The sequence below is a fragment of the Cherax quadricarinatus genome, chromosome 92 (assembly GCF_038502225.1).
Source record: "Cherax quadricarinatus isolate ZL_2023a chromosome 92, ASM3850222v1, whole genome shotgun sequence".
In the NCBI taxonomy this organism is placed as follows: Eukaryota; Metazoa; Arthropoda; class Malacostraca; order Decapoda; family Parastacidae; genus Cherax; species Cherax quadricarinatus.
This window is the reverse complement of record NC_091383.1, coordinates 1,064,657-1,090,814: the sequence shown is the minus strand read 5'-3', so window position 1 is coordinate 1,090,814 and position 26,158 is coordinate 1,064,657. Positions and strand designations below refer to the sequence as shown.

The window sequence follows — 26,158 nt, the reverse complement described above, 5'->3', positions numbered from 1 at the left end:
TAATGATGGTGGTAGTGGTTATGATGGTGGTAGTGGTTATGATGGTGGTAGTGGTTATGATGGTGGTAGTGGTTATGATGGTGGTAGTGGTAGTGTTGGTGGTAGAGTGTAGTGTTGGTGGTAGAGTGTAGTGTTGGTGGTAGAGTGTAGTGTTGGTGGTAGAGTGTAGTGTTGGTGGTAGAGTGTAGTGTTGGTGGTAGAGTGTAGTGTTGGTGGTAGAGTGTAGTGTTGGTGGTAGTGGTATTGGTAATGGTAGTGGTAGTGTTGGTGGTAGTGGTAGTGTTGGTGGTAGTGGTAGTGTTGGTGGTAGTGGTAGTGTTGGTGGTAGTGGTAGTGTTGGTGGTAGTGGTATTGGTAATGGTAGTGGTAGTGTTGGTGGTAGTGGTAGTGTTGGTGGTAGTGGTATTGGTAATGGTAGTGGTAGTGTTGGTGGTAGTGGTAGTGTTGGTGGTAGTGGTAGTGTTGGTGGTATGGTAGTGGTAGTGTTGGTGGTAGTGGTAGTGTTGGTGGTAGTGGTAGTGATGGTGGTAGTGGTGGTGGTGGTAGTGGTAGTGGTGGTGGTAGTGGTAGTGTTGGTGGTAGTGGTAGTGGTAGTGGTTGGTGGTAGTGGTAGTGTTGGTGGTAGTGGTAGTGTTGTAGTGGTAGTGTGGTATTGGTAATGGTAGTGGTAGTGTTGGTGGTAGTGGTAGTGGTTGGTGGTAGTGGTAGTGTTGGTGGTAGTGGTAGTGTTGGTGGTAGTGGTAGTGTTGGTGGTAGTGGTAGTGTTGGTGGTAGTGGTAGTGTTGGTGGTAGTGGTAGTGTTGGTGGTAGTGGTAGTGTTGGTGGTAGTGGTATTGGTAATGGTAGTGGTAGTGTTGGTGGTAGTGGTAGTGTTGGTGGTAGTGGTAGTGTTGGTGGTAGTGGTAGTGTTGGTGGTAGTGGTAGTGTTGGTGGTAGTGGTAGTGTTGGTGGTAGTGGTAGTGTTGGTGGTAGTGGTATTGGTAATGGTAGTGGTAGTGTTGGTGGTAGTGGTAGTGTTGGTGGTAGTGGTATTGGTAATGGTAGTGGTAGTGTTGGTGGTAGTGGTAGTGTTGGTGGTAGTGGTAGTGTTGGTGGTAGTGGTAGTGTTGGTGGTAGTGGTAGTGTTGGTGGTAGTGGTAGTGTTGGTGGTAGTGGTAGTGTTGGTGGTAGTGGTAGTGTTGGTGGTAGTGGTATTGGTAATGGTAGTGGTAGTGTTGGTGGTAGTGGTAGTGTTGGTGGTAGTGGTAGTGTTGGTGGTAGTGGTAGTGTTGGTGGTAGTGGTAGTGTTGGTGGTAGTGGTAGTGTTGGTGGTAGTGGTAGTGTTGGTGGTAGTGGTAGTGTTGGTGGTAGTGGTATTGGTAATGGTAGTGTTGGTGGTAGTGGTAGTGTTGGTGGTAGTGGTAGTGTTGGTGGTAGTGGTAGTGTTGGTGGTAGTGGTATTGGTAATGGTAGTGGTAGTGTTGGTGGTAGTGGTAGTGTTGGTGGTAGTGGTAGTGTTGGTGGTAGTGGTAGTGTTGGTGGTAGTGGTATTGGTAATGGTAGTGGTAGTGTTGGTGGTAGTGGTAGTGTTGGTGGTAGTGGTAGTGTTGGTGGTAGTGGTAGTGTTGGTGGTGGTGGTGGTGTTGGTGGTGGTGGTGGTAGTGGTAGTGTTGGTGGTAGTGGTAGTGTTGGTGGTAGTGGTAGTGTTGGTGGTAGTGGTAGTGTTGGTGGTAGTGGTAGTGTTGGTGGTAGTGGTAGTGTTGGTGGTAGTGGTAGTGTTGGTGGTAGTGGTATTGTTGGTGGTAGTGGTAGTGTTGGTGGTAGTGGTAGTGTTGGTGGTAGTGGTAGTGGTAGTGTTGGTGGTAGTGGTAGTGTTGGTGGTAGTGGTATTGGTATGGTAGTGGTAGTGGTAGTGTTGGTGGTAGTGGTAGTGTTGGTGGTAGTGGTAGTGTTGGTGGTAGTGGTAGTGTTGGTGGTAGTGGTAGTGTTGGTGGTAGTGGTAGTGTTGGTGGTAGTGGTAGTGTTGGTGGTAGTGGTAGTGTTGGTGGTAGTGGTAGTGTTGGTGGTAGTGGTAGTGTTGGTGGTAGTGGTAGTGTTGGTGGTAGTGGTAGTGTTGGTGGTAGTGGTATAATGGTAGTGGTAGTGTTGGTGGTAGTGGTAGTGTGGTGGTAGTGGTATTGGTGGTAGTGGTAGTGTTGGTGGTAGTGGTAGTGTTGGTGGTAGTGGTAGTGTTGGTGGTAGTGGTAGTGTTGGTGGTAGTGGTAGTGTTGGTGGTAGTGGTAGTGTTGGTGGTAGTGGTAGTGTTGGTGGTAGTGGTAGTGTTGGTGGTAGTGGTAGTGTTGGTGGTAGTGGTATTGGTAATGGTAGTGTTGGTGGTAGTGGTAGTGTTGGTGGTAGTGGTAGTGTTGGTGGTAGTGGTATTGGTAATGGTAGTGTTGGTGGTAGTGGTAGTGTTGGTGGTAGTGGTAGTGTTGGTGGTAGTGGTAGTGTTGGTGGTAGTGGTAGTGTTGGTGGTAGTGGTATTGGTAATGGTAGTGGTAGTGTTGGTGGTAGTGGTAGTGTTGGTGGTAGTGGTAGTGTTGGTGGTAGTGGTAGTGTTGGTGGTAGTGGTAGTGTTGGTGGTAGTGGTAGTGTTGGTGGTAGTGGTAGTGTTGGTGGTAGTGGTATTGGTAATGGTAGTGTTGGTGGTAGTGGTAGTGTTGGTGGTAGTGGTAGTGTTGGTGGTAGTGGTATTGGTAATGGTAGTGTTGGTGGTAGTGGTAGTGTTGGTGGTAGTGGTAGTGTTGGTGGTAGTGGTAGTGTTGGTGGTAGTGGTAGTGTTGGTGGTAGTGGTATTGGTAATGGTAGTGGTAGTGTTGGTGGTAGTGGTAGTGTTGGTGGTAGTGGTAGTGTTGGTGGTAGTGGTATTGGTAGTGGTAGTGGTAGTGTTGGTGGTAGTTGTAGTGTTGGTGGTAGTGGTAGTGTTGGTGGTAGTGGTAGTGTTGGTGGTAGTGGTATTGGTAATGGTAGTGGTAGTGTTGGTGGTAGTGGTAGTGTTGGTGGTAGTTTATTGGTAATGGTAGTGGTAGTGTTGGTGGTAGTGGTAGTGTTGGTGGTAGTGGTATTTGTAGTGGTAGTGGTAGTGTTGGTGGTAGTGGTAGTGTTGGTGGTAGTGGTAGTGTTGGTGGTAGTGGTAGTGTTGGTGGTAGTGGTAGTGGCTACTTGTAGCTATCACTGATGGCTACTTGTAGCTTTCACTGATGGCTACTTGTAGCTATCACTGATGGCTACTTGTAGCTATCACTGATGGCTACTTGTAGCTATCACTGATGGCTACTTGTAGCTATCACTGATGGCTACTTGTAGCTTTCACTGATGGCTACTTGTAGCTATCACTGATGGCTACTTGTAGCTATCACTGATGGCTACTTGTAGCTATCACTGATGGCTACTTGTAGCTATCACTGATGGCTACTTGTAGCTATCACTGATGGCTACTTGTAGCTATCACTGATGGCTACTTGTAGCTATCACTGATGGCTACTTGTAGCTATCACTGATGGCTACTTGTAGCTATCACTGATGGCTACTTGTAGCTATCACTGATGGCTACTTGTAGCTATCACTGATGGCTACTTGTAGCTATCACTGATGGCTACTTGTAGCTATCACTGATGGCTACTTGTAGCTATCACTGATGGCTACTTGTAGCTATCACTGATGGCTACTTGTAACCATCAGTGATGGCTATAATCATCACTGTAGCCATCAAGATAGAGTGCAGGACTAACTTGGGTTTGAACTTCTTTCTTTCCTTATAAATATTGTACATCCAAAAAAGTCTTACAAATTTCAGTTTAATATTTTATATTTCTCTAACCATTGTTTCATTCTGCACTTCAGACAGTCTATAGTAATAATAATAATAATAATAATAATAATAATAATAATAATAATAATAATAATAATAATAATAATAATAATAATAATAATAATAATAACAATAACAATAATAATAATAATAATAATAATAATAATAATAATAATAATAATAATAATAATAATAATAATAATAATAATAATAATAATAATAATAACAATAACAATAATAATAATAATAATAATAATAATAATAATAATAATAATAATAATAATAATAATAATAATAATAATAATAATAATAATAACAATAACAATAATAATAATAATAATAATAATAATAATAATAATAATAATAATAATAATAATAATAATAATAATAATAATAATAATAATAATAATAACATCTTTATTTCTACAAGTACATGTACAAGGTATACAAGTACATATACAAGGTATACCAGTACATGTACAAGGTATACAAGTACATGTACAAGGTATACAAGTAAATGTACAAGGTATACAAGTACATGTACAAGGTATACCAGTACATGTACTAGGTATACAAGTACATATACAAGGTATACCAGTACATGTACAAGGTATACAAGTAAATGTACAAGGTATACAAGTACATGTACAAGGTATACCAGTACATGTACTAGGTATACAAGTACATATACAAGGTATACCAGTACATGTACAAGGTATACAAGTACATGTACAAGGTATACAAGTACATGTACAAGGTATACAAGTACATGTACAAGGTATACAAGTACATGTACAAGGTATACCAGTACATGTACAAGGTATACAAGTACATGTACAAGGTATACCAGTACATGTACAAGGTATACAAGTAAATGTACAAGGTATACAAGTACATGTACAAGGTATACCAGTACATGTACAAGGTATACAAGTACATATACAAGGTATACCAGTACATGTACAAGGTATACAAGTACATGTACAAGGTATACAAGTACATGTACAAGGTATACAAGTACATGTACAAGGTATACAAGTACATGTACAAGGTATACCAGTACATGTACAAGGTATACAAGTACATGTACAAGGTATACCAGTACATGTACAAGGTATACAAGTACATGTACAAGGTATACAAGTACGTGTACAATGTATACAAGTACATGTACAATGTATACAAGTACATGTACAAGGTATACAAGTACATGTACAAGGTATGCAAGTACATGTACAAGGTATGCAAGTGCATGTACAAGGTATGCAAGTACATGTACAAGGTATACAAGTACATGTACAAGGTATACAGGTACGTGTACAATGTATACAAGTACATGTACAAGGTATACAAGTACATGTGCAAGGTATGCAAGTACATGTACAAGGTATGCAAGTACATGTACAAGGTATACAAGTACATGTACAAGGTATGCAAGTACATGTACAAGGTATACAAGTACATGTACAAGGTATACAAGTACATGTACAAGGTATGCAAGTACATGTACAAGGTATACAAGTACATGTACAAGGTATACAAGTACATGTACAAGGTATACAAGTACATGTACAAAGTATACAAGTACATGTACAAGGTATGCAAGTACATGTACAAGGTATACAAGTACATGTACAAGGTATACAAGTACATGTACAAGGTATACAAGTACATGTACAAGGTATACAGACCATAGCTGACATCAATGACACTCTATAGAAAGTAGGGTGTTATGCTGAGCATTTCCCGCAAATTAGGTCAGTTTTGTCCCAGGATGCGACCCACACCAGTCCACTAACACCCAGGATGCGACCCACACCAGTCCACTAACACTCAGGTACCCATTTTACTGATGGAGGAACAGTGACAGCAGGTGTCTTATGGAAACACATCCTAATGTTTTCCAGCTGTACCGAGGGATCGATCCCAGGGCTTCAGTGTGTGAGGTGAGTGCGCTAGCGATCGAACTACGAGCCACTCACAGCTCTGTGATTCTTCGTCTTTTCCTATACAGCCAGCGCCTCTCCTTTTCTAGTTTACATCTCTTATTTTCTCAGTGCTACAACCCTTCACCATATTTCTAGCGCCGTAGAATTAACCCTTCCAAGACGTAGTTTAGATCCCTGTTATTCAATATATCTCCCCAGCACATAGTGGACAGGATTTATTTCTCCCCAACTGATGCTGGTGTTGTTGTAAGATAAGATAAGATTTCGTTCGGATTTTTAACCCCGGAGGGTTAGCCACCCAGGATAACCCAAGAAAGTCAGTGCGTCATCGAGGACTGTCTAACTTATTTCCATTGGGGTCCTTAATCTTGTCCCCCAGGATGCGACCCACACCAGTCCACTAACACCCAGGTACCTATTTGCTGCTAGGTGAACAGGACAACAGGTGTAAGGAAACGTGTCGAAATGTTTCCACCCGCCGGGAATCGAACCCGGACCCTCAGTGTGTGAAGCGGGAGCTTTAGCCACCAGGTGGTGGTGTTTAATTGCTCAGGATCACGTACATGCATTCTGAACTTCCATTAGATACAAAAACAGACACAGATGCTGTATAATGCGATGGTTTGTTGACAACGTTTCGCCCACACAGTGGTCTTGATCAACACACAAACAGATTCACTAGAGTTTGGTCAGAATTCAGTGTTCAGCACGCTGGTTTTGTGTAGTGGTTCTTGTACTCTTTGTATCACAGGAACCAGTGAGGTTCCAGGACCGAAATGTCTCGTAACGAAACATCTGAAGTGTGTACACAGGTGTTGTGTTCCTTTATCAGATAGTGTGAGATAGAGGGGGCTGGGCTTGTGGTATACAGGGATCCCTATCTCGGATCACTGAGGTAGAAGAGGCTCAGCTTGAAGGATATACGGATTCTATCTGACCGAAAAGCATCTAATTATTATTATTATTATTATGACTTATTATTATTATTACTATTATTATTATTAATTATTATTATTATTGTTATTATTATTATTATTATTATTATTATTATTATTATTATTATTATTATTATTATTATTATTGGGGAAGGGATAAAGCAGTATGGGTCATATATCACCTAGGTAATGGGAGGTAATAAGGTTCGATCCGAGGAAGGTGAAGGCAGCTCCAAGTGCCTGGATCACGAGCCTTCACCAACACAGCTTCAGTTAAATGCCAACTCTGGCATTTAACTCCACTTAATGCTTACATTAAAACCTAAACCAACGCTATATAAACCCACTGCCTCACCAGAGACGTGGTTTATCACTCTGAGACTAGAAATAGGGTGCTAACTTACCTATTTACTAGAAGGTAAGGGTGTAATAGGGTGTAGTAAGGCAAGAGGGGTGGAGAGAGGCAGTGACACACCCTCACCTTACCACTGTCACAGACACACTGGTTGAATTGATCAGTTGCTTTTCACTTTATAGTGCACATGTTGCTGTTACTTCTCTTATTTTGAGGTATTTCTACTGGATTTATAGTGAGGTTGTTGTTGTAGGGGGTTGGTTGTGGGTGGGGGTGGTTAGAGGGGTGGTGAGGGGTGTGGGAGGGGTTAGTTGAGGGGGGATATTAGTGTAGTTTCCCCTTGATTCTACACCCCACCCTTTACTCTCCCCTCTCTCTCTCTCTCTCTCTCTCTCTCTCTCTCTCTCTCTCTCTCTCTCTCTCTCTCTCTCTCTCTCTCTCTCTCTCTCTCTCACTTCCCCTCTCCTCCTCCTCCCTGAGGTATACTAACATCAAGTATACCTCTGACATTATTTTTTCATTGGGGAAAAGGGATGAACAGTATACCTTAGTTCTGTTGGTAGCGCACTCGCTTCACAGATTGGGGTCCGGGGTTCGATCCCAGGTACAGGTGGAAATACTCGGGAGTGTTTCCTTCAGATACCTGCTGTCCATGTTCACCTAGCAGTAAGTAGGTACCTGAGTGTTGGTCACCTTACACCTGCTGTCACTGTTCACCTAGCAGTAAGTAGGTACCTGAGTGTTAGTCACCTTACACCTGCTGTCACTGTTCAGCTAGCAGTAAGTAGGTACCTGAGTGTTGGTCACCTTACACCTGCTGTCACTGTTCACCTAGCAGTAAGTAGGTACCTGAGTGTTAGTCACCTTACACCTGCTGTCCATGTTCACCTAGCAGTAAGTAGGTACCTGAGTGTTGGTCACCTTACACCTGCTGTCACTGTTCACCTAGCAGTAAGTAGGTACCTGAGTGTTGGTCACCTTACACCTGCTGTCACTGTTCACCTAGCAGTAAGTAGGTACCTGAGTGTTGGTCACCTTACACCTGCTGTCACTGTTCACCTAGCAGTAAGTAGGTACCTGAGTGTTGGTCACCTTACACCTGCTGTCACTGTTCACCTAGCAGTAAGTAGGTACCTGAGTGTTGGTCACCTTACACCTGCTGTCACTGTTCACCTAGCAGTAAGTAGGTACCTGGGTGTTAGGTGACTGGTATGGGTGGCATCCTGGGGACAAAATTAACTAAGTTGCAGGAAATGCTCTACATAACCAGGAACTTTCTATATAGTATGTCATTGGTGTCAGCTATGGTATGTATAAGTTGAACCATCTACTGCTGGATATAAACATTATTATTATTATTATTATTATTATTATTATTATTATTATTATTATTATTATTATTATTATTATCATCATTATTATTATATGTTATCACTGGTCATATACACTGAGAGGTGTATATCTCAGTGTATATACATTGTTGCCATCGCTGAGAATGCTGAATTACGCTACATTTACTTCCTCTTGCCTCTGCTGCTGGTGCTCTTGATCCCAGGAATCCTATTAAAGTATATAACCTCCCGTGACACAGGTGTGGTGCGGCCCCCTACCGGTTTAACTCTCTAAGTAAAAGAAATAAATTTATTGGCGCTGCATTCTCGCTAACGCTGAAAAGTAGCGGTTATTTCCCCGACAAGATTTTTAAGAGTTTATGGTGCTCTTGATCCAAGGAACTGGATCCAACCTTGTCATTCTCTATTTACCAGGGATGACATGGCCCCTACAGGTTTAGCGCTTCGATTAACTCATATTTAAATTTGCGGTAACATTGAAAAAAGTAGCGGGATTTTCCTTAATAAATTTAAGTGGTCGACCTTAATTAAGGGGCGACCCTTGATGCTGGGGCTCCTGATCCAAGGAACTGGAGCTATCATTCCTTTTCCTCGGAACAAATATGATTACATCTCCCTTTTTACCAGCCGATGTGTCACTAGCGAAGAGGCGGGGCCAAGAGCTGTGACTCGACCCCTGCAACCACAAATAGGTGAGTACACATAATAATAATTATTTTATTATTATTATTTTATTATTATTATTATTATTATTATTATTATAGAAATTATTAATTTTTAAATAATGCAATTTTCTTTATTGTGAGAGTTTAAATGGATTTTTTGTCAAAATATTTTGCCTATTTTTATTTAATAATTTAAATATGACTTATTTCACAGTTAGAAATGGTAAAAAAAAAGAAATTAGAAATTTGTTAGTGAGACTATGAATGTTCCTTTCCAAAAAAATATGTCTGTTAATATTAAGATATATTCTCATTTTTTTTTACCTGATGAATTAATATAAAGAACTGACGGCGAGATATTCTTAAACAATACTGAAAAAAAAATTTTTTTAATAAGTATATGAATGTTCACTTTCAAAACAAGTATATTTTTGTGCTAATATGAATGCACATAATTATTTTTTTTATAAATTAAATAAAAGTTTACAAAGGTGAGAAATCAATAAAAAAGGATGGCTTCTTTTTATTTAGAATTTTAAACAGCCCAAAATAATCATTACCACAAGCTTTCCCAAATGCTTAAAAAAAAAATCTTAGATTAATAACTATATTATTGTTTTTTTATAGTAATTAAACTCTATAATTTCAGAAATAAACAAATTTAAGTTTTACATCTGTTTATATCTTAATATATCCCTTTGATTTTTTGGGTTATCTTGGGTAATTTACACTATGTATGATAATTATATTTAATTATGTGTGTGTGTGTAAATAAAGTTACTTACTTACTTATTTACTTACAATGAAAATAAGTACAAGCACCTAAATGGAAATAAGTAATTTTGTCTGCCTTTTTGGGGATTATCCTGGGTAATTTATATTATGTATGATAATTATACTTAATTTTACTTGTGTGTAAATCAACTTACTTACTTACTTAGTGACTTACTTACAATGGTAATAAGTAAGAACCCTAATGGAAAATAAGTCTTTTTATCTGACTTTTAGGGATTATCCCGAGTAGTTTACACTATGTATGATAATCCTACATAATTATACCTATGTTTGTATCAACTTACACACTTAATGACTTACTTACAATTGAAATAAGTACAAGAACCCTGATGGAAAACAAGTCACTTTATCTGACTTTTAGAGATTATCCCGAGTAGTTTACAATATTTATGCTAATCCTACATAATTTTACCTCTGTCTACATAAACTTACTTACATATTTAATGACTTACTTACAATTGAAATAAGTACAAGAACCCTGATGAAAAACAAGTTTTTATCTGACTTTTAGAGATTATCCTCAATAGTTTACAATATTTATACTAATCCTACATAATTTTACCTCTGTCTACATAAACTTACTTACATACTTAATGACTTACTTACAATTGAAATAAGTACAAGAACCCTGATGAAAAACAAGTTTTTATCTGACTTTTAGAGATTATCCTCAATAGTTTACAATATTTATACTAATCCTACATAATTTTACCTCTGTCTACATAAACTTACTTACATACTTAATGACTTACTTACAATTGAAATAAGTACAAGAACCCTGATGGAAAACAAGTTTTTATCTGACTTTTAGAGATTATCCTCAATAGTTTACAATATTTATACTAATCCTACATAATTTTACCTCTGTGTAGATGAACTTACTCACACACTTAATGACTTACTTACAAACTTACAAGTGTTTCATGCAGTAACGAAGGCATGTTTGTGTGAGGTGCGCATGCGCGTCCTCACAGCTGAGTTGAGCGTCTGGCGGAATAAGCTGAGTCTTGTCTCTCTCACTCTCCCGCAGATTTACCTTATTTTCTGCGTTATACGATGCTCCTGGGGGCTGGTTCTGCCTACACACCTACAAGATAAACCCAGGTGTGTGCCACACCCGCCATTTTTAATTTTTAACTGGTGGGAGGAGTGTAAATATGGCGAGAAGTGAGACGGGGAGGATTTGGGTTTTTAGGTTTGAAATACTTGTGGTGGGTTAGGGCTTAATTGGGTTGAAATAATGGGTTGGGTTGGGTGTCTGGGTTTGTAATGGCGGGATATATGTCCGTGGAGGGAGGTGGGAAGAGTGTGTGATAAAGGAGGAGGGGAAATATGTGTGAATTATCCAGGATGGAAGGTTAAAGTAAACCTGGATAAATGGGACAAAGCCCAGGTGGGTTACACGTAATATTTCACATAAATCCATGACGTTAATCACCTAATTATCCAGGTAATTGGTGGTTCAGTACCACCTGGTAGTTTGTCTGGGCAGAGTCTAGTAATCTGGTATATTAACACTGTCATTATTCCTCGGATCAACTACCTGTGTCACCCCTACGCGTTTAGTGCTTCCTTCTGAATATGATGCTCATAATATGCTACCTTAATCCAGGTTATATTAATGGATTAATATCCACCTTTTATCCTGGAGGCTTAACTTAGGCTGTTTGGCCCCTATGGGTTTGGTGCTTCCTTGTTATTACTACTACTAATAATAATAATTTGGTGCCTTAATCCAGGATATTTACACTAATATAATGGATTAATATCCACTTATATCCTAGAGGCTTAGCCTCATGACGAAGTTTGACCCCTGTGGGTTTGGTGCTTCCTTGTGACTAATAATAATAATAATAATTAATAATAATAATTATGGTGCCTTAATCCAGGATATATTAATTCCTTGGACTACTATCCACCTGTCTTTATCCTGGAGGCTTAACTCAGGCTGTTGACCCCTACGGGTCTACCTTTTCTGGGTGAAACGTTTGGCATGTTTCCTTACACTGTTCACCTAGCAGTAAGTAGGTACCTGGGTGTTAGGTGACTGGTGTGGGTGGCATCCTGGGGGAGGAGAATAAAGGACCATAATGGGAATAAGAGAGAGAGTTGTTAATGACGTAGATGTTACTGGGTTACCCTGGGTTACTAACCCTCAGGGTTTATACACAAATAACCTAAATAGCTTATACTTAGGACAGTTGGTTGTGGTTGTGGTGGTCCGTGGTGTGGTTGTGGTGGTCCGTGGTGTGGTTGTGGTGGTCCGTGGTGTGGTTGTGGTGGTCCGTGGTGTGGTTGTGGTGGTCCGTGGTGTGGTTGTGGTGGTCCGTGGTGTGGTTGTGGCGTGACCAGGCCAAGGGCCTGGTTACGGCAGCCCTTGGCCTGGTCACGGCGGCCCTTGGCCTGGTCACGGCGGCCCTTGGCCTGGTCACGGCGGCCCGTGGCCTGGTCACGGCGGCCCGTGGCCTGGTCACGGCGGCCCGTGGCCTGGTCACGGCGGCCCGTGGCCTGGTCACGGCGGCCCGTGGCCTGGTCACGGCGGCCCGTGGCCTGGTCACGGCGGCCCGTGGCCTGGTCACGGCGGCCCGTGGCGTGGTGGCAAAACATCTCGCTTCACGTGGTGAGGGTCTGTTTCATTCCTAGCGAGGGTAGAAACACTGGGTGTGTTTCCTTACACCGGTTGCCTATGTTCACCATCAGTAAAATAGGTACCTGGGTGTTAGTGGACTGGTGTGGGTCACATCCTGGGTGTTAGTGGACTGGTGTGGGTCACATCCTGGGTGTTAGTGGACTGGTGTGGGTCACATCTTGGGTGTTAGTGGACTGGTGTGGGTCACATCTTGGGTGTCAGTGGACTGGTGTGGGTCACATCCTGGGTGTCAGTGGACTGGTGTGGGTCACATCCTGGGTGTCAGTGGACTGGTGTGGGTCACATCCTGGGTGTTAGTAGACTGGTGTGGGTCACATCCTGGGTGTTAGTGGACTTGTGTGGGTCACATCCTGGGTGTTAGTGGACTGGTGTGGGTCACATCCTGGGTGTTAGTGGACTTGTGTGGGTCACATCCTGGGTGTCAGTAGACTGGTGTGGGTCACATCCTGGGTGTCAGTAGACTGGTGTGGGTCACATCCTGGGTGTCAGTAGACTGGTGTGGGTCACATCCTGGGTGTCAGTAGACTGGTGTGGGTCACATCCTGGGTGTCAGTAGACTGGTGTGGGTCACATCCTGGGTGTCAGTAGACTGGTGTGGGTCACATCCTGGGACAAAACTGACCTAATTTACGGGAAATGCTCAGCATAACACCCTACTTTCTATATAGTAGTATGTCACTGATGTCAGCTATGGTTGTCACTGATGTCAGCTATGGTTGTCACTGATGTCAGCTATGGTCTGTATACCTTGTACATGTACTGATAGTAAATAAAGATATTATTACTAAGTTGAACTGAAATACCTCCATAAGCTTGGTCTCCTGTGCATGTTACTTGTGTATTGTTCCAGCTACAGTGTTACTTTTTATTGCTCTGGATTAATACTAATCCCAATTGAATCCACACATGTAGCCCTCTCCCAGGGATATAGTTTTCTCCACAAATTTGCAAGGGATTATGTTCAGTGTACCTTATTGTTAATATGTCTCCTTATATTGTAACTAATTTTCACACCGTACTGTCGGGAATTGAACTTGCGGCTGATGAGTTGTAGAACTCCAGACCGATTTTCATACCACTGAGTTGGCTAGCTGTTTTAACTTTTAAGGTTTAAATAATAAAATATTACAAGGACTATCCTGGTGAGTAATTTACACACAGGTTCCTATGTATGATAATTTGTTTAACTGCACTTGTGTACCTGTAACTAAATAAACTTACTGATGTAAACTTCCTTCAGATTTGTAGGTTATGTTATTGTAGGTTGGTGGGTTATGGCAGCACCATGATGTATATTTCCTGAATAGACCGCTGGAGAGCATGTATTCACCAAATTGTGTTTGCAGAAGTCAAGTCATAGCTCCTGGCCCTGCCATCTCTTTCTTGGTTCATGGCTTGGTGTGGCTTGTGGCTCACACACTGAGGGACCGGGGATTGCTCTCCAGCACAGGTGAAATGTTGAGCATGTTTCCTCACACCTGCTGTCCTTGTTTACATAGCAGTAAGTAGCTACCTGAATGTTAGGCATCTGTTGTTGGGTCGCATCCTGGGGATGCCAGTAAGGGGCTCTTGATCCAGCGAATTAGGCCTAACCACCCTTCTTTAGATGGAATCCGATTCCATCTCCTTATTCTGCAAGCACTATGTAATCCCTAAGGGTTTAATGCTTCTCCCATTGATGTAACAATAATTATAACATGCTCATGGTGTCCTGTCTTCATTAATATGTTCATCATAAAATTAAAATTTCCAGTTGTTGTATCACTTGTTACAACTTTCATTTTATTCAATTTCTGCTTCACCTTTTTAAAGGAAAAATTTCTGAGCATATCTTATGCTCAATTTTTCCATAATTTACTGTTGTGACGCCTCTTGTTATCCTCGCTGACACTTAAAAATACTTTTTTTGTATCTTTTTTTTTTTTTTTTTTTTTTTACACATCAGCCATTTCCTACTGAGGCAGAGTGACCCAAAAAATAAGGAACTTCTTCAGCACTCGCTCCATCACTGTCTTGCCAGAAGCAAGTACACAACTTTTTCATTTTTCTTACTCCACAGGTTGTGAGAACCATGAGCGGACGAAGTGGAATGGTTGGTTCCAGTGGAGCATCACTGGGCAGTTCGGGTACATCGTGTGATCCAACCAACCAGCCAATGGACTTGGCCCAGAAAACAGTGGCCAGATCTCTCGAGTCTGTAAGTAACAGAGGCAAGGAACTGAAAATTAGATGACTGAGAACTGTAAAAAGCCTTTATTATAGAATCTTTTCACTCAAGCAGGGCATTATCCTGTTATAGAACTTGCCTTGAGTTAAATGTTATGACAACATAAGAAACGAGGAACACTTCAGCAGGCCTACTGGCCCATACTAGGCAGGTCCTTTTTAAACCCAAACCCTGGTGGACAAAAAGTCTTTTAAAAAATGCTATAAACTGCATATTGTCATTAACATGTAAAAATTTGCACCTTTTCATACATCTATGTTATCATGTCTAAGTTGAAAGTAATAGCCACTTTATTTTTCAGTTTTAGCTTAGTTTGTGTTCAATTTTGTTTTTTTATGGGGATGTCCTTCTCAGTTCTCTGCTGGGCATATGCTTACATCATGAGCAGTTTACGAATAGTAAGTTAGTATACAGCAACCGTCCCAGGAGGTACTATCATCATGTTATGTGACGGTGACACAGAAGCCTGTTAGATGTTTTGCACTGACAGGATTGCTGGTCTTTTCTTTGTCTCATGATCATGATAGATGTATACTGACAAGATGAAGAATTAGACTTATTCAACATCTGGGTATCTTGACCTAGATGTTGCATGTCTTAATTCTTCATCATGGAAGATGACAGGTAACTCTTACAATGTCTACCTAACATTCAGTATACACTACTTTCATGTGTATATTAATAGTTTTCATTTCTCAGTGTCTAAATAGTTTTATTTTTAATATTCTGTACTGTTTCCTGTGTCTTTTATCACCTTTCATTGGTGGAAGATCCCAGTGCATTAAAAAATACTAAATTGTACTTAAGATTATTTATTATTGCAGGGTGGGATAGTGAAGAGTGGAGGCACTACATTAGTTCATTATACAACTGGTGGAGTGGCCCAGATATTAACTACAAGTGGAGGAACTGCACACGTTGTTACTGCCAAGCCTGGTTAGTAGCCAGCTGGACTTGCTGAATGTAACCATCTGTCTGCTCTATAGTGAAAGTGCAGTAAATCACAGTAAATCTTTGGTTATCTGGCAACTTTGAGGATAATGGATGCATCTGATTTTGGAATGATTGCATCATTTTTATGATCCCTTCATTATGCAGCTTTTTTTTTTTCTATACTTATGTACTGGATCAAATAAGACCGAGATAACATAGTGCTGAATAATAGATGGCCAGGTAATTGATGATGCACTGTATTTTCAGTATTTAACATAGGGTGTTGAGAAGAAGGAAACTCGTTCATCAAACTCAGTAATTTTCCCCATCAGTGTTTAAATGAATCTCCAAACTACAGCAAACTCGTCCATGGATTAAGGAAAACTTACACATGGGCAGAAAGGCGGAGTAAAAGAGACTATATTGTGATCTGTGGCATCTAATGAGGAAATTGGATTATTCTCTCGAAGATGTATGTAGTACAGTATAGTGCTTCTTCATACAATTTCCTCAATCTATTGACTGGTAGCCGTGGCTTAGCGCTTCTTTTTGATTATAATAATAATAATAATATTGACTGGTATCCATCACACTTTGATGTTTCAATTCCACAGATATAAATATTTATAGGTTTATTTTTGACAGATAGTTAAACTTTTTAGTTCTTTTATTATTTAGTTCCTGTAGTTTATCTTTAGACAGTTGTAGAGGTCACTGCCCAGGCTTCCCAGTCCTAGACCAGGCTTCCTGGTTGATGGCCTGATCAATCCAACAGTTGGTGCTGCCTGCACAGTTGAATGTAGACAGCATAGCCAGGCTGATCAAGAACTCACAAACTTAACAAATTCCTTCTTTTAGAAAGCAAGGGGAGTGTTGGTAATTGCTCTTAGGTATGAAGAGAGGTGTTGGAAAGTCTTGCTCCCTCATTGCTACTCTGTTTTTCATTACGATATTTTGCACCATCTGCAGAGCTTCATGCTTTCATTGGGAATAACTTTGGTGTGCAGATTTTGGGACCAGTCACTCCAGAATTTTTCAATTGTATATTTTGATGTACATTTCATGCATTTCACGGAGTACAGTTCAATTTTATAATCACTGATGACTGTATGAGAAGTGCTATGTCCTGTTTTTTAGAAGTATATTGTGATAATTTATTATGAAGCAGATGTATACCTGTAGTATACCTGGAGAGGGTTTTGAGGGTCAGTGCCCCCATGGTCCAGTCTGAGACCAGGCCTCATCTCAGATATTTTTTATTAATTATTTTGATTGGTATCTACTTTAGAAAACTTTAATAATAATATACCCTTATGAACATCATTACGTAAGTGTACTACAGGTGACCACCTAATCTATTACCACTTTCCCTGCATTTATAAACTTGTTCCTGCTGTTTGACCCCCCCCCCCCCCCAAAAAAAAAAAAAATAGTCAATTTAGACCTTTTTTTGGGTTATCCTAAGTAGTTTACATTGTGTATGATAATTGTACTTGTGTACCTATGCCTAAGTAAACTTTGTACAAAACCTAGAGGAATTTCACCTTAAATTGACTTGCACTGGCTCTTCTTGAACCAAATAGATTTTCAAGTGTAGTAGGTCACTTGTATTTATAAATATTTGCAATTTATTTTTTGACACTTAATGCTCCTTTCTCTTTACTTCTAGTGGGTAGAACAGAAAGTATGGGAGTCGGGGGACAAACAGTAACTCTGGTTTCGCGCACCTCTGGTCCACCAGCAGCCCTTAACCTGGCCTCCCCTGGGTCTGGTGGTGGCGGTGGTTCATCTGTGCGTGCAGTGTCCCATCCTGTAGGTGTCCCAGCCAGTAATGCTATTGTCACTTCTTCACCTGCTCATATGGCGTACCATATTCCAAGAGGCGCAGCTGCTGTTGCTAATATGGCAGCTCCTAGATCTCAGACAGTTGCCACTCCTATTGTTAGAACAACGGGACAACCTCTCAACCAGCAAAGTTCAAATGTTCCTGGACAGTAAGTAACTTCTTATTGCAACATCCTTGCCCATTTTTAACTATATTCTATTCCTTTATTCTCTGCAATGCTTAGTTCTTGTAGTTTGCAGGTTTTAATATTTTGTTTAATGTAAAAGATTAAATGAATACATTAATTTTTTTGATTTGTTGAACCTAAAGAACAAATATACAATACCATGAATGGAACAATACACGAATAACCAGCACATAAGAGAAAGAAACTTATGACATTTCAGTTTGATTTGAATTGACTGGTCACACACTTAATACGTGAAGGTAAGGGAGCCAGAATATATACAAGAGATTAGCAACTTACTCCTTAACTTTTTTTTCTGTCAGGCGTAGCAGTACAATGGGGCAGCGAGTAGTGCCAGTGTCGACCAGTGCGGGGTGTTACCGTGGTGCACCATCCCCTGCTCACACTGGCAAGGTTAGCCCAGCCATTCACCCCAATGTCACTGGAACTAGTCTAAGGTAAGACAGTTCGCATAGCTTGGTTTATTAAAAATTAAACCCATAGATCATTCTTGTAAATAGTATACAGTATTAAAATAAGACTCCATAGGGAAGTTGAGAAGAATCCTTCCTCTGTTAGCTATGCATATTGTGAAAGGAGAGTAAAATACCATGAGCAAGGTGCTAGTAACCCCTTCTGTATAAATTACTAATCTTAAAACGAAGAAAAACCTTACAGTTTTCTTCTTTTTTTGGGTCACCCTCCCTCAGTGGGGTGACTGCTGGTATGTTGAAAAAAAAATCACAGGGCTAACGAGTCTTAAAATTTCAGGTCAATGTCATCAGGTTGATGAGTAAGAAGCATGTGCAACACTGAGGTATCTTTATTGCTGAAATGTTTAGCCACCACTGCAGACTTCAACAGATTTCATACCTTCTGGCATATAAAGCATGCTTCTTTTCTGCAAAAAGTCTAGGAAAATCAGCCTGCAACTTATATGCTTCAGGGTAGGCTTTGGGTTACGCTTTAGCAGTTTTTACTAATGTTACATCACAGCTGCTTGTAAACATTGTGCCAGCAAACAGCCGACACTCAAGTACCTTATGTGCCACTGAAAAATATGTTAAGTCTGTGGTCTCGTGCTTCTGCTTCAAGCAGACTGACCATCTATCAAGGTTAATTATCTCAAAATTCTCTCCTACTGTCTCCAGTGTTGCAGTCACCTCTGTATTCAACTGATGATACTTAATGTGCAGGAGAACATTGAGGTCATAACTCTACCTAAGTGTTGTACATGTCTCACTCATTAGTTGTAAGTTTTAATGGTGTTTATTACCTGAAGTACTTTATATTGTTGGTCATTTTGGAGTACCTAATCACTGAAATTGCTTTCCTTGGCATTAGGGTAAAGGAGGTTTTGTATGCAAGGGACTTGGACATGCAGCAGGCATGTGTGAGCACGTTCGATAGGAGTAAGTGGAGATGAATGGGTTTTGAGACCTGACGAGCTGTCGGAGTGTGAGCATGGTAATATTTTATATTTTATGAAGGGATTTAGGGAAACCAGTTAGCTGGACTTGAGTCCTGGAGATGGGAAGTATAATGCCTGCACTTTAAAGGAGGGGTTTGGAATATTTGCTGTTTGGAGTGACATCTAAACTTTCGTATCTGAGTGCCTCTGAAAGATGGTGATTATGTGAATGATGGTGAAAGTGTTGAATGATGGTGAAAGTGTTGAATGATGGTGAAAGTTTCTCTTTTGGGTCACCCTGCCTTGGTGGGAGACGGCCAACGTGTTGAAAAAAAATGCACTGCTACTTAAGTATTGCATTAACCCATGAATCCCACTTCACTACTAACCAATCACAATGCCACCTGGAGATTTAAGTTTGGTTCTTGGGTCTGTGGTGGATTTTCTATGTATGTTATTGACTTTTTCTTTTCAGCTCAACTTTATCATGTAGATATAAGACTGTCATTTGAAGCTTTTTGCCATATGTATCTACAAATGCTTAGAATTTTTTTTTTTTTTTTAATGTAACAGTGGTAGAGTGTAGGACTAGCATGTGCTAGTCCTACAGTCTACCACTGTACTCTGATTGCTACTTGTAGCTATCACTGATGGCTACTTGTAGCTATCACTGATGGCTACTTGTAGCTATCACTGATGGCTACATGTAACCATCACATGGCATTTAACCATCAGTGATGGCTATAATCATCACTGTAGCCATCAAGATAGAGTGCAGGACTAACAGATCTTGGCCTTGGGTTTGAACTTCTTTCTTTCCTTATAAATATTGTACATCCAAAAAAGTCTTACAATAAGAGGTAAAATGAAATAAAAAAAATACCAAAAAGGGTAATGCATAGCTTGCTAGTGAGAGCATTCATCGCTCATAGAGTTTGAGCTTGCTACCACCTGCAGCTCATAAGACTGCCATCCCCACGAGCCCCTTTGAGGCGGGGTAGATGGTAGACCAGAGGCCTAGCTTCTCCCTACGAGCCCCGTGAGGGCGGGGCATGTGGCTAGGCATGGGGACACTTGGTCCCAAAGATGAGGAGGTACTGTACCTCCTCCCATGGGAGACTTTAGTCTCGAGACACTCCCCAGATAGGGAGCCAAGGCCGGGTCACCACTACTTGGAAAAGACCCGGGCCGGGAGAATACCGGCGAATAAAAAAAAAAAAAAAAAAAAAAATTCATCGCTCAACCACAAGGTCCTGGGTTCGATTCCCTGACACAGAGAAATTTGTGGGCCAGTTTCCTCACACTTCTCAAGCCCCTGCCCACCTAGCAGTAAAAATAGGTACCTGTGTGTTAGCTGACTGCTTGGGTGTGGTATCCTGTGTAATAAGCCTCTATCACCTCCTGGAAGTATTCAAATGTTGAATAAAAGGTATATATGTGGGATAATGGAAGTTGAATTAATTATTTGTACACTATTAATCCCTGTTTTCTCTGATAATCTCAAATTGGCTAAAATATTTAAAAACTACACTATACCTTTGAAATACCTTTGACAAGTTTCGAGAGTTTCACTACTCTCTCCAGGTAAACTCTTCGAGCCTGGCCATGGGCCAGACTCGTCTGGTGCTTGCCTGGTCACCCAGGCTGTTGCTGCTGGAGGCCCGCTGCCCTACATATCCATCACAGCCTGGTTGATCTGGCACCTGGTGAAGATACTTGTCCAGTTTCCTCTTGAAGGCATCTACACTTGTTCCAGCAGTGTAGCAAATTATTTTTTTCATGATCAGCTGAGATGACGGTAAATCTTAAAAAATTGTATACGAGGAGGCAACTTCTTGGAAGGCCGTCCCTGCCTTGGTGGGAAGCGGCTCGTGTGTTTAAAAAATGAAACTTGGAAATGCCTAAGTTACAATGATCTACACTTACAAATGAAATTCAGAAGATATTGACAAAATAATTGCATTATGGATGCTGTTCTGTAGTTATCAACATGTTTGACACAACCATGATATTACTTAAAATAAACTATATTTCAACTGGTAACATGTCTCTCTGCAGTCTTGGCGTAGCTCGAGGTTCCATGCCTGTAACTCGACCAGGTCAGCCATCAGGATCCATAACCACCTACCATGCTGGAGGACGAGCTGGTGGAGTGCCGAGTGGGACTATAAGAGGAGCTGGAGGCACAATGAGAGGGATGGTTACTGGTGATGGACCTAGAGGAACCGGGCCTAAGGCTGTTCACATAACACAACCTTTAGTTCAACCTCAGGTGAGATTTAAATGGAATAATTGTATCTACTTATGTCACATTACACATGCATGTATATGTATACACATCCATCTAAGTTTTCTATTCTTAACCCTTTGACTGTCGAAGGGCCCAATCCTGAAGTTGCTCCTGGTGTCGCAAAATATTCGAAAAAAAAAAATTTTTTCTTAGGAAATGATAGAGAATCTTTTCCCGATTGTAAAGACACCAAAAAAACGAAATTTGATGGAAAACTGACGGAATTACGCTCTCGCGAAGTTAGCGACTTCGGCGATATTTAAAAATCGGCAATTTCGCCCACTTTGAGCCCTATTTTCGGCTAATTCTGTTATTCCAGTCAACCAAACTCATATCTATTTCTTCAGAACTCTATTTTTTCTATCGATTGAGCACAAGAAACTGCCCATTTACCGATTTCAACTACCCAATAACATGGTCAGAAATTTGCAATTTGGCCAATTTCACGAAAATTAAAAAATACGACAATTTCAAAATAAGGTCCAGAATGAACAATGCAGACATTCCTGGCTCTAAAATAAGATTTTCTTTGTTCATCAGTCATGTCTCCAGGTCCCTGTGATATTACTCTTGCTTTTTATTTTGAAATTTTATTCAAACAAAAAATAGAAGATTTACTGTTATGCAGACTACTGCAATACTGTAATAATTGTAAAAATTACATCAACCCATTCATGACTGCGTATTAGAATGGCTATTTGGACATTTATTGGACAATGACATCATTTGTTTACTTTTGAACATCGGCAAAAATCAAACATTTCCTGTACTTTGTGCTCCATTTCCAGGTTCTTTTTATAGTAAAATTAATCAAAATCACCTCCATTTCTATAATATAGTTTCCATTCTATCAAATGAGACCATGAAAACGAGAATACAACCACAAATACTATACGAAAATAGACCACAAAGTCGGCATTTTAATTAAAAAAAACGGTCGGAGTTTTTTTTTTCTCATTATGCACTGCGTGCTCCAGGATTTTTTTTATGTGGTGCACACTGACCACACAGACCCATTCTCTCACATGTGGGCCTACTAGCTTTCTCCTGCCTGATTTGAAGCCGCTAGAATTTATGAGTATATATACGTCAAACACGGTACTTCACAAACGTATATATACGGCCGCGACAGTCAAAGGGTTAATACAGTAGCTCTTGTTTTTGTTTATTTCCTTTCATCTCTATGGGGAAGTGAAAAATAATCCTTCCTCTGTAAGCCATGTGTATCATAAGAGACAACTGAAATGCCAGGAGCACCGGGCTAGTAACCTCTTCTCCCGTATACATTAATAAATGTAAAAGGAAAAATTCTCTTCTCTTTATAGGTCACCCTGCTTCAGTGGGAGACGGCCGGTGTGTTAAAAGAATGACATTATACAGTGGACCCCCGGTTAACGATATTTTTTCTCTCCAGAAGTATGTTCAGGTGCCAGTACTGACCGAATTTGTTCCCATAAGGAATATTGTGAAGTAGATTAGTCCATTTCAGTCCCCCAAACATACACGTATAAACGCACTTACATAAATACACTTACATAATTGGTCTCATTCGGAGGTGATCGTTATACGGGGGTCCACTGTATATGTAAATCTTCTAAACATATTTATGGTACAGTAAATCGATTGTCTGGCAGTCAGTTTGACTTCAACATCATCCAGCTGATTTGTTCGTTTCAATACCTACACAGATAATGTTGAAAATGAGTGTGATAGAATCATCTGGTATTATGATAATTTGGTACCTCCTTTCTCCCCAAAGGAGCCAGATAATCAATGATCTACTATACTGTACAAGTGAACCTACTTGGAGATAATGTAATAAAACCAGAGGATCTCTGCATTTTTTGATCTTCAACTGAGGTACTCTTCAGCAGAGATGTCTGTTGAAGTGGACCTCAGCAGTAAGTCAGATTATTCACTCATCCTCTTACCGTCTCTCTCATTTTCTCCATGTAAGTCCACTTGTAATTTTAAACAGTGTTGATGCTTCTGTGTTTGGATATTTTTATTAATTTATCAAATTGTACATATTTCAGAATTAGCTCTTTTTGAGGACAAGACATTTAATGAAATTTTGAAGTCTTTTTCCCTTTTATAGTTTTCTCTTAGTTTATTACACCCTCTTTCTTTCTTTCTTTTTTTTTTTTTTTTTTTTTTTTTTTTTTTTTTTTTTTTTTTTTTTTTTTTTAGCCCTTTATCCATATTTTACCAAGCCTTGTGTTCATCAATATTTTTCCATGCCTCCTGTTCATCATTATTTTTCCATGCCTCCTATTTGTGAAGATTTGAGAGTGGCACCTCTAACATTTTTCGAGTATAAATAACGAAAGTAATTTGCAGTCGGAAGGTCATTTAGATTGTGTGTGCTTGCAATAATAATAGTAATTGTAATAATATTTTGCAATGAGACACATTGTTTAATACAAAGGTTTGTTGGAAAAGCCTATATTTAAGTTAGGCAGCTAGAGAATGAGTGAGGAATATATTTTCCTGTGGGACTTCCTACCTTGGTGGGGAAAGCTCATATGTTAAGGGAAAAATAGTTATGAGGCTATACCTTTTTTTTTTTTTAACTCGCTGGCTGTATCCCACCAAGGCAGGGTGACCCGAAGAAGAAACACTTTCGCCATCATTCACACGATCACTGTCTTTCCAGAGGTGTGCAGATACGACAGTTTAGATGCCCCGCTAAACAGCAGATATCCCAAACCCCTTCTTTAGAGTGCAGGCATTGTATTTCCTGCTTCCAGGACTTGAGCCCGGCTAACCAGTTTTCCTGAATCCCTTCACAATATAGTGCTTTGCTCACACTCCAGTGGCTGGAGAACAAACAGTAGTTAACTGACTTAGCTTGTAAAGAGTCTGAAGTTATTGACAGAAGACTGTAACTATTATGCTTTTGGAATGCAGGTGTATAACTGCTAATACTAGTACTAGTATCATTGTTGGTTCAGTTATTGTTAGCACTGTTGCCACTATCACTGTTATTACGACTGTTGTTAGTGCTATTACTTCTAGTGTTGTTATTGTCTGTATTCCAAACTGAGCTGAAGTTTTTATAGGGATTAGTCACTCATAATTGTATGATACACAAATAACCCGCACATAAAAGAGAGAAGCTTACGACGACGTTTCAGTCTGACTTGGACCATTGACAAAGTCACGTCGTCGTAAGCTTCTCTCTTTTATGTGCGGGTTATTTGTGTATCATTCCAGTCACGGTATTGTGCCTTTTTTTTTTATTTTATTTTATTATCACACCGGCCGATTCCCACCAAGGCAGGGTGGCCTTTTTTTTGTTATTCATAATTGTATGCTTCAGAGATAACATCTATAGATGAACATTTGCAGTGTATACATTGTAAGGGTTTTGATTATATTTTTTGACATTTTTTAGGGCCTAAATCTTTTATTTTAGGCTCTGGGCACTGTACCCATTGGTTAATACAGGCCTGATATGTGAGAGGGGCTTGAACATTCAGCAGGCATGTGTGACCGTGTTAAGAGTGAGGGGAAGCAAATGGTTTTTGGGACTTGACATGCTGTTGGAGTGTGAGGAAGGTAATACAGTGGACCCCCGGTTAACGATATTTTTTCACTCCAGAAGTATGTTCAGGTGCCAGTACTGACCGAATTTGTTCCCATAAGGAATATTGTGAAGTAGATTAGTCCATTTCAGACCCCCAAACATACACTTACAAACGCACTTACATAAATACGCTTACATAATTGGTCGCATTCGGAGGTGATCGTTATGCGGGGGTCCACTGTATTTTGTGAAAAGATTCAGGTGGTAAGTACAGTGCCTGCACATTGTAGGAGGGGTGGTGATATTTGTAGTTTGGAGGGACATCTGGACTGTAGTATCTACATTCCTCTGGCAAAACAGTGATAAAGTGAATGATGGTGAAAGCTTTTCTTTTTTTCAGGTCACCTTTCCTCAGTGAGAGACTGCCAGTGTGTGAAAAATTATTAGTATTACTGATGCTATTGTCAGCATAGTTGCTGATCCCTGTGTTCCCAGTATTATATAGCATAGCAGTAGCATCATCCATGTGCTTTAGACACGAGACCCCTCGTAGGCCTGTGGCTTTGTGTGACGTCACGGGATGCACACGAGGAGGCTCGTGTCTAAAGCACATGGATGATGCTACTGCTATGCTATATAATACTGGGAATACAGGGATCAGCAACTATGCTGACACTATTACTGCTTTTATGTAATTCATGCCTTAAAGAATAATTCACATCAGTTAACTCTAAAAACATTTGCTTATTGATATAGAAATATGGAAGCACCGTGAGCGGGGTAATGAGCAATGTAGGACGCGGCGTGGCACCAGGATCCGGAACAGTGGCGTGCTCTACTGGTACCATCTATACGGGCAACCCCATGGTGACCACCATGGCTGGGCCTAACATTAACTCCCAGGCTACCATGAGAACACAAGCTCCCCCGGCTATAGCTGTGAGAATTACTACAGCTCCTGGTCCTAGTTCTGCTACATCGGCAGCGGTAAGATTACTTTTTATTGGGAAAATACTTAGCATGAATGATAAGTGATGTTCCATGCAAGTGAATGGTTAGTGTAACTTTTGGTTGGCAAAGCATATAATATATGAAAATATGTCCTTGTTTACCTACTGAGGCCTCCCAGCTCAGACTGATATATTTAAACACTTTATATAGGCCCAATCCATTTTGATGGAATGACAGGAAAACAGTTATTTTTTTCAAAGGTAACTATCATACTA

The 26,158-nt window shown here is 40.2% G+C and overlaps 2 protein-coding genes across 3 annotated transcripts in view; one reads left to right on the top strand and one right to left on the bottom strand.

The window, feature by feature from the left end:
* Nucleotides 1-7,208, bottom strand: part of LOC128698320 (tubulin glycylase 3D-like) — a 129,753-nt gene extending 122,545 nt beyond the window's left edge. Inside the window, exon 1 of the mRNA XM_070104433.1 lies at nt 7,118-7,208. The gene's annotated coding sequence lies outside the window, so the exon portion shown is untranslated. The remainder of the gene's footprint in view (nt 1-7,117) is intronic.
* A 3,643-nt stretch (nt 7,209-10,851) lies between these two features.
* Nucleotides 10,852-26,158, top strand: part of Sap130 (Sin3A-associated protein 130) — a 55,858-nt gene continuing 40,551 nt past the window's right edge. For both annotated transcript variants that reach the window (XM_053790586.2, XM_053790585.2), the window contains exons 1-7: nt 10,852-10,984; nt 14,590-14,727; nt 15,582-15,693; nt 17,360-17,684; nt 18,026-18,160; nt 21,172-21,385; nt 25,689-25,919. In XM_053790586.2, coding sequence (XP_053646561.1) covers nt 14,602-14,727; nt 15,582-15,693; nt 17,360-17,684; nt 18,026-18,160; nt 21,172-21,385; nt 25,689-25,919 — 1,143 coding nt within the window. In that variant the 5' untranslated portion in view covers nt 10,852-10,984; nt 14,590-14,601. The remainder of the gene's footprint in view (nt 10,985-14,589; nt 14,728-15,581; nt 15,694-17,359; nt 17,685-18,025; nt 18,161-21,171; nt 21,386-25,688; nt 25,920-26,158) is intronic.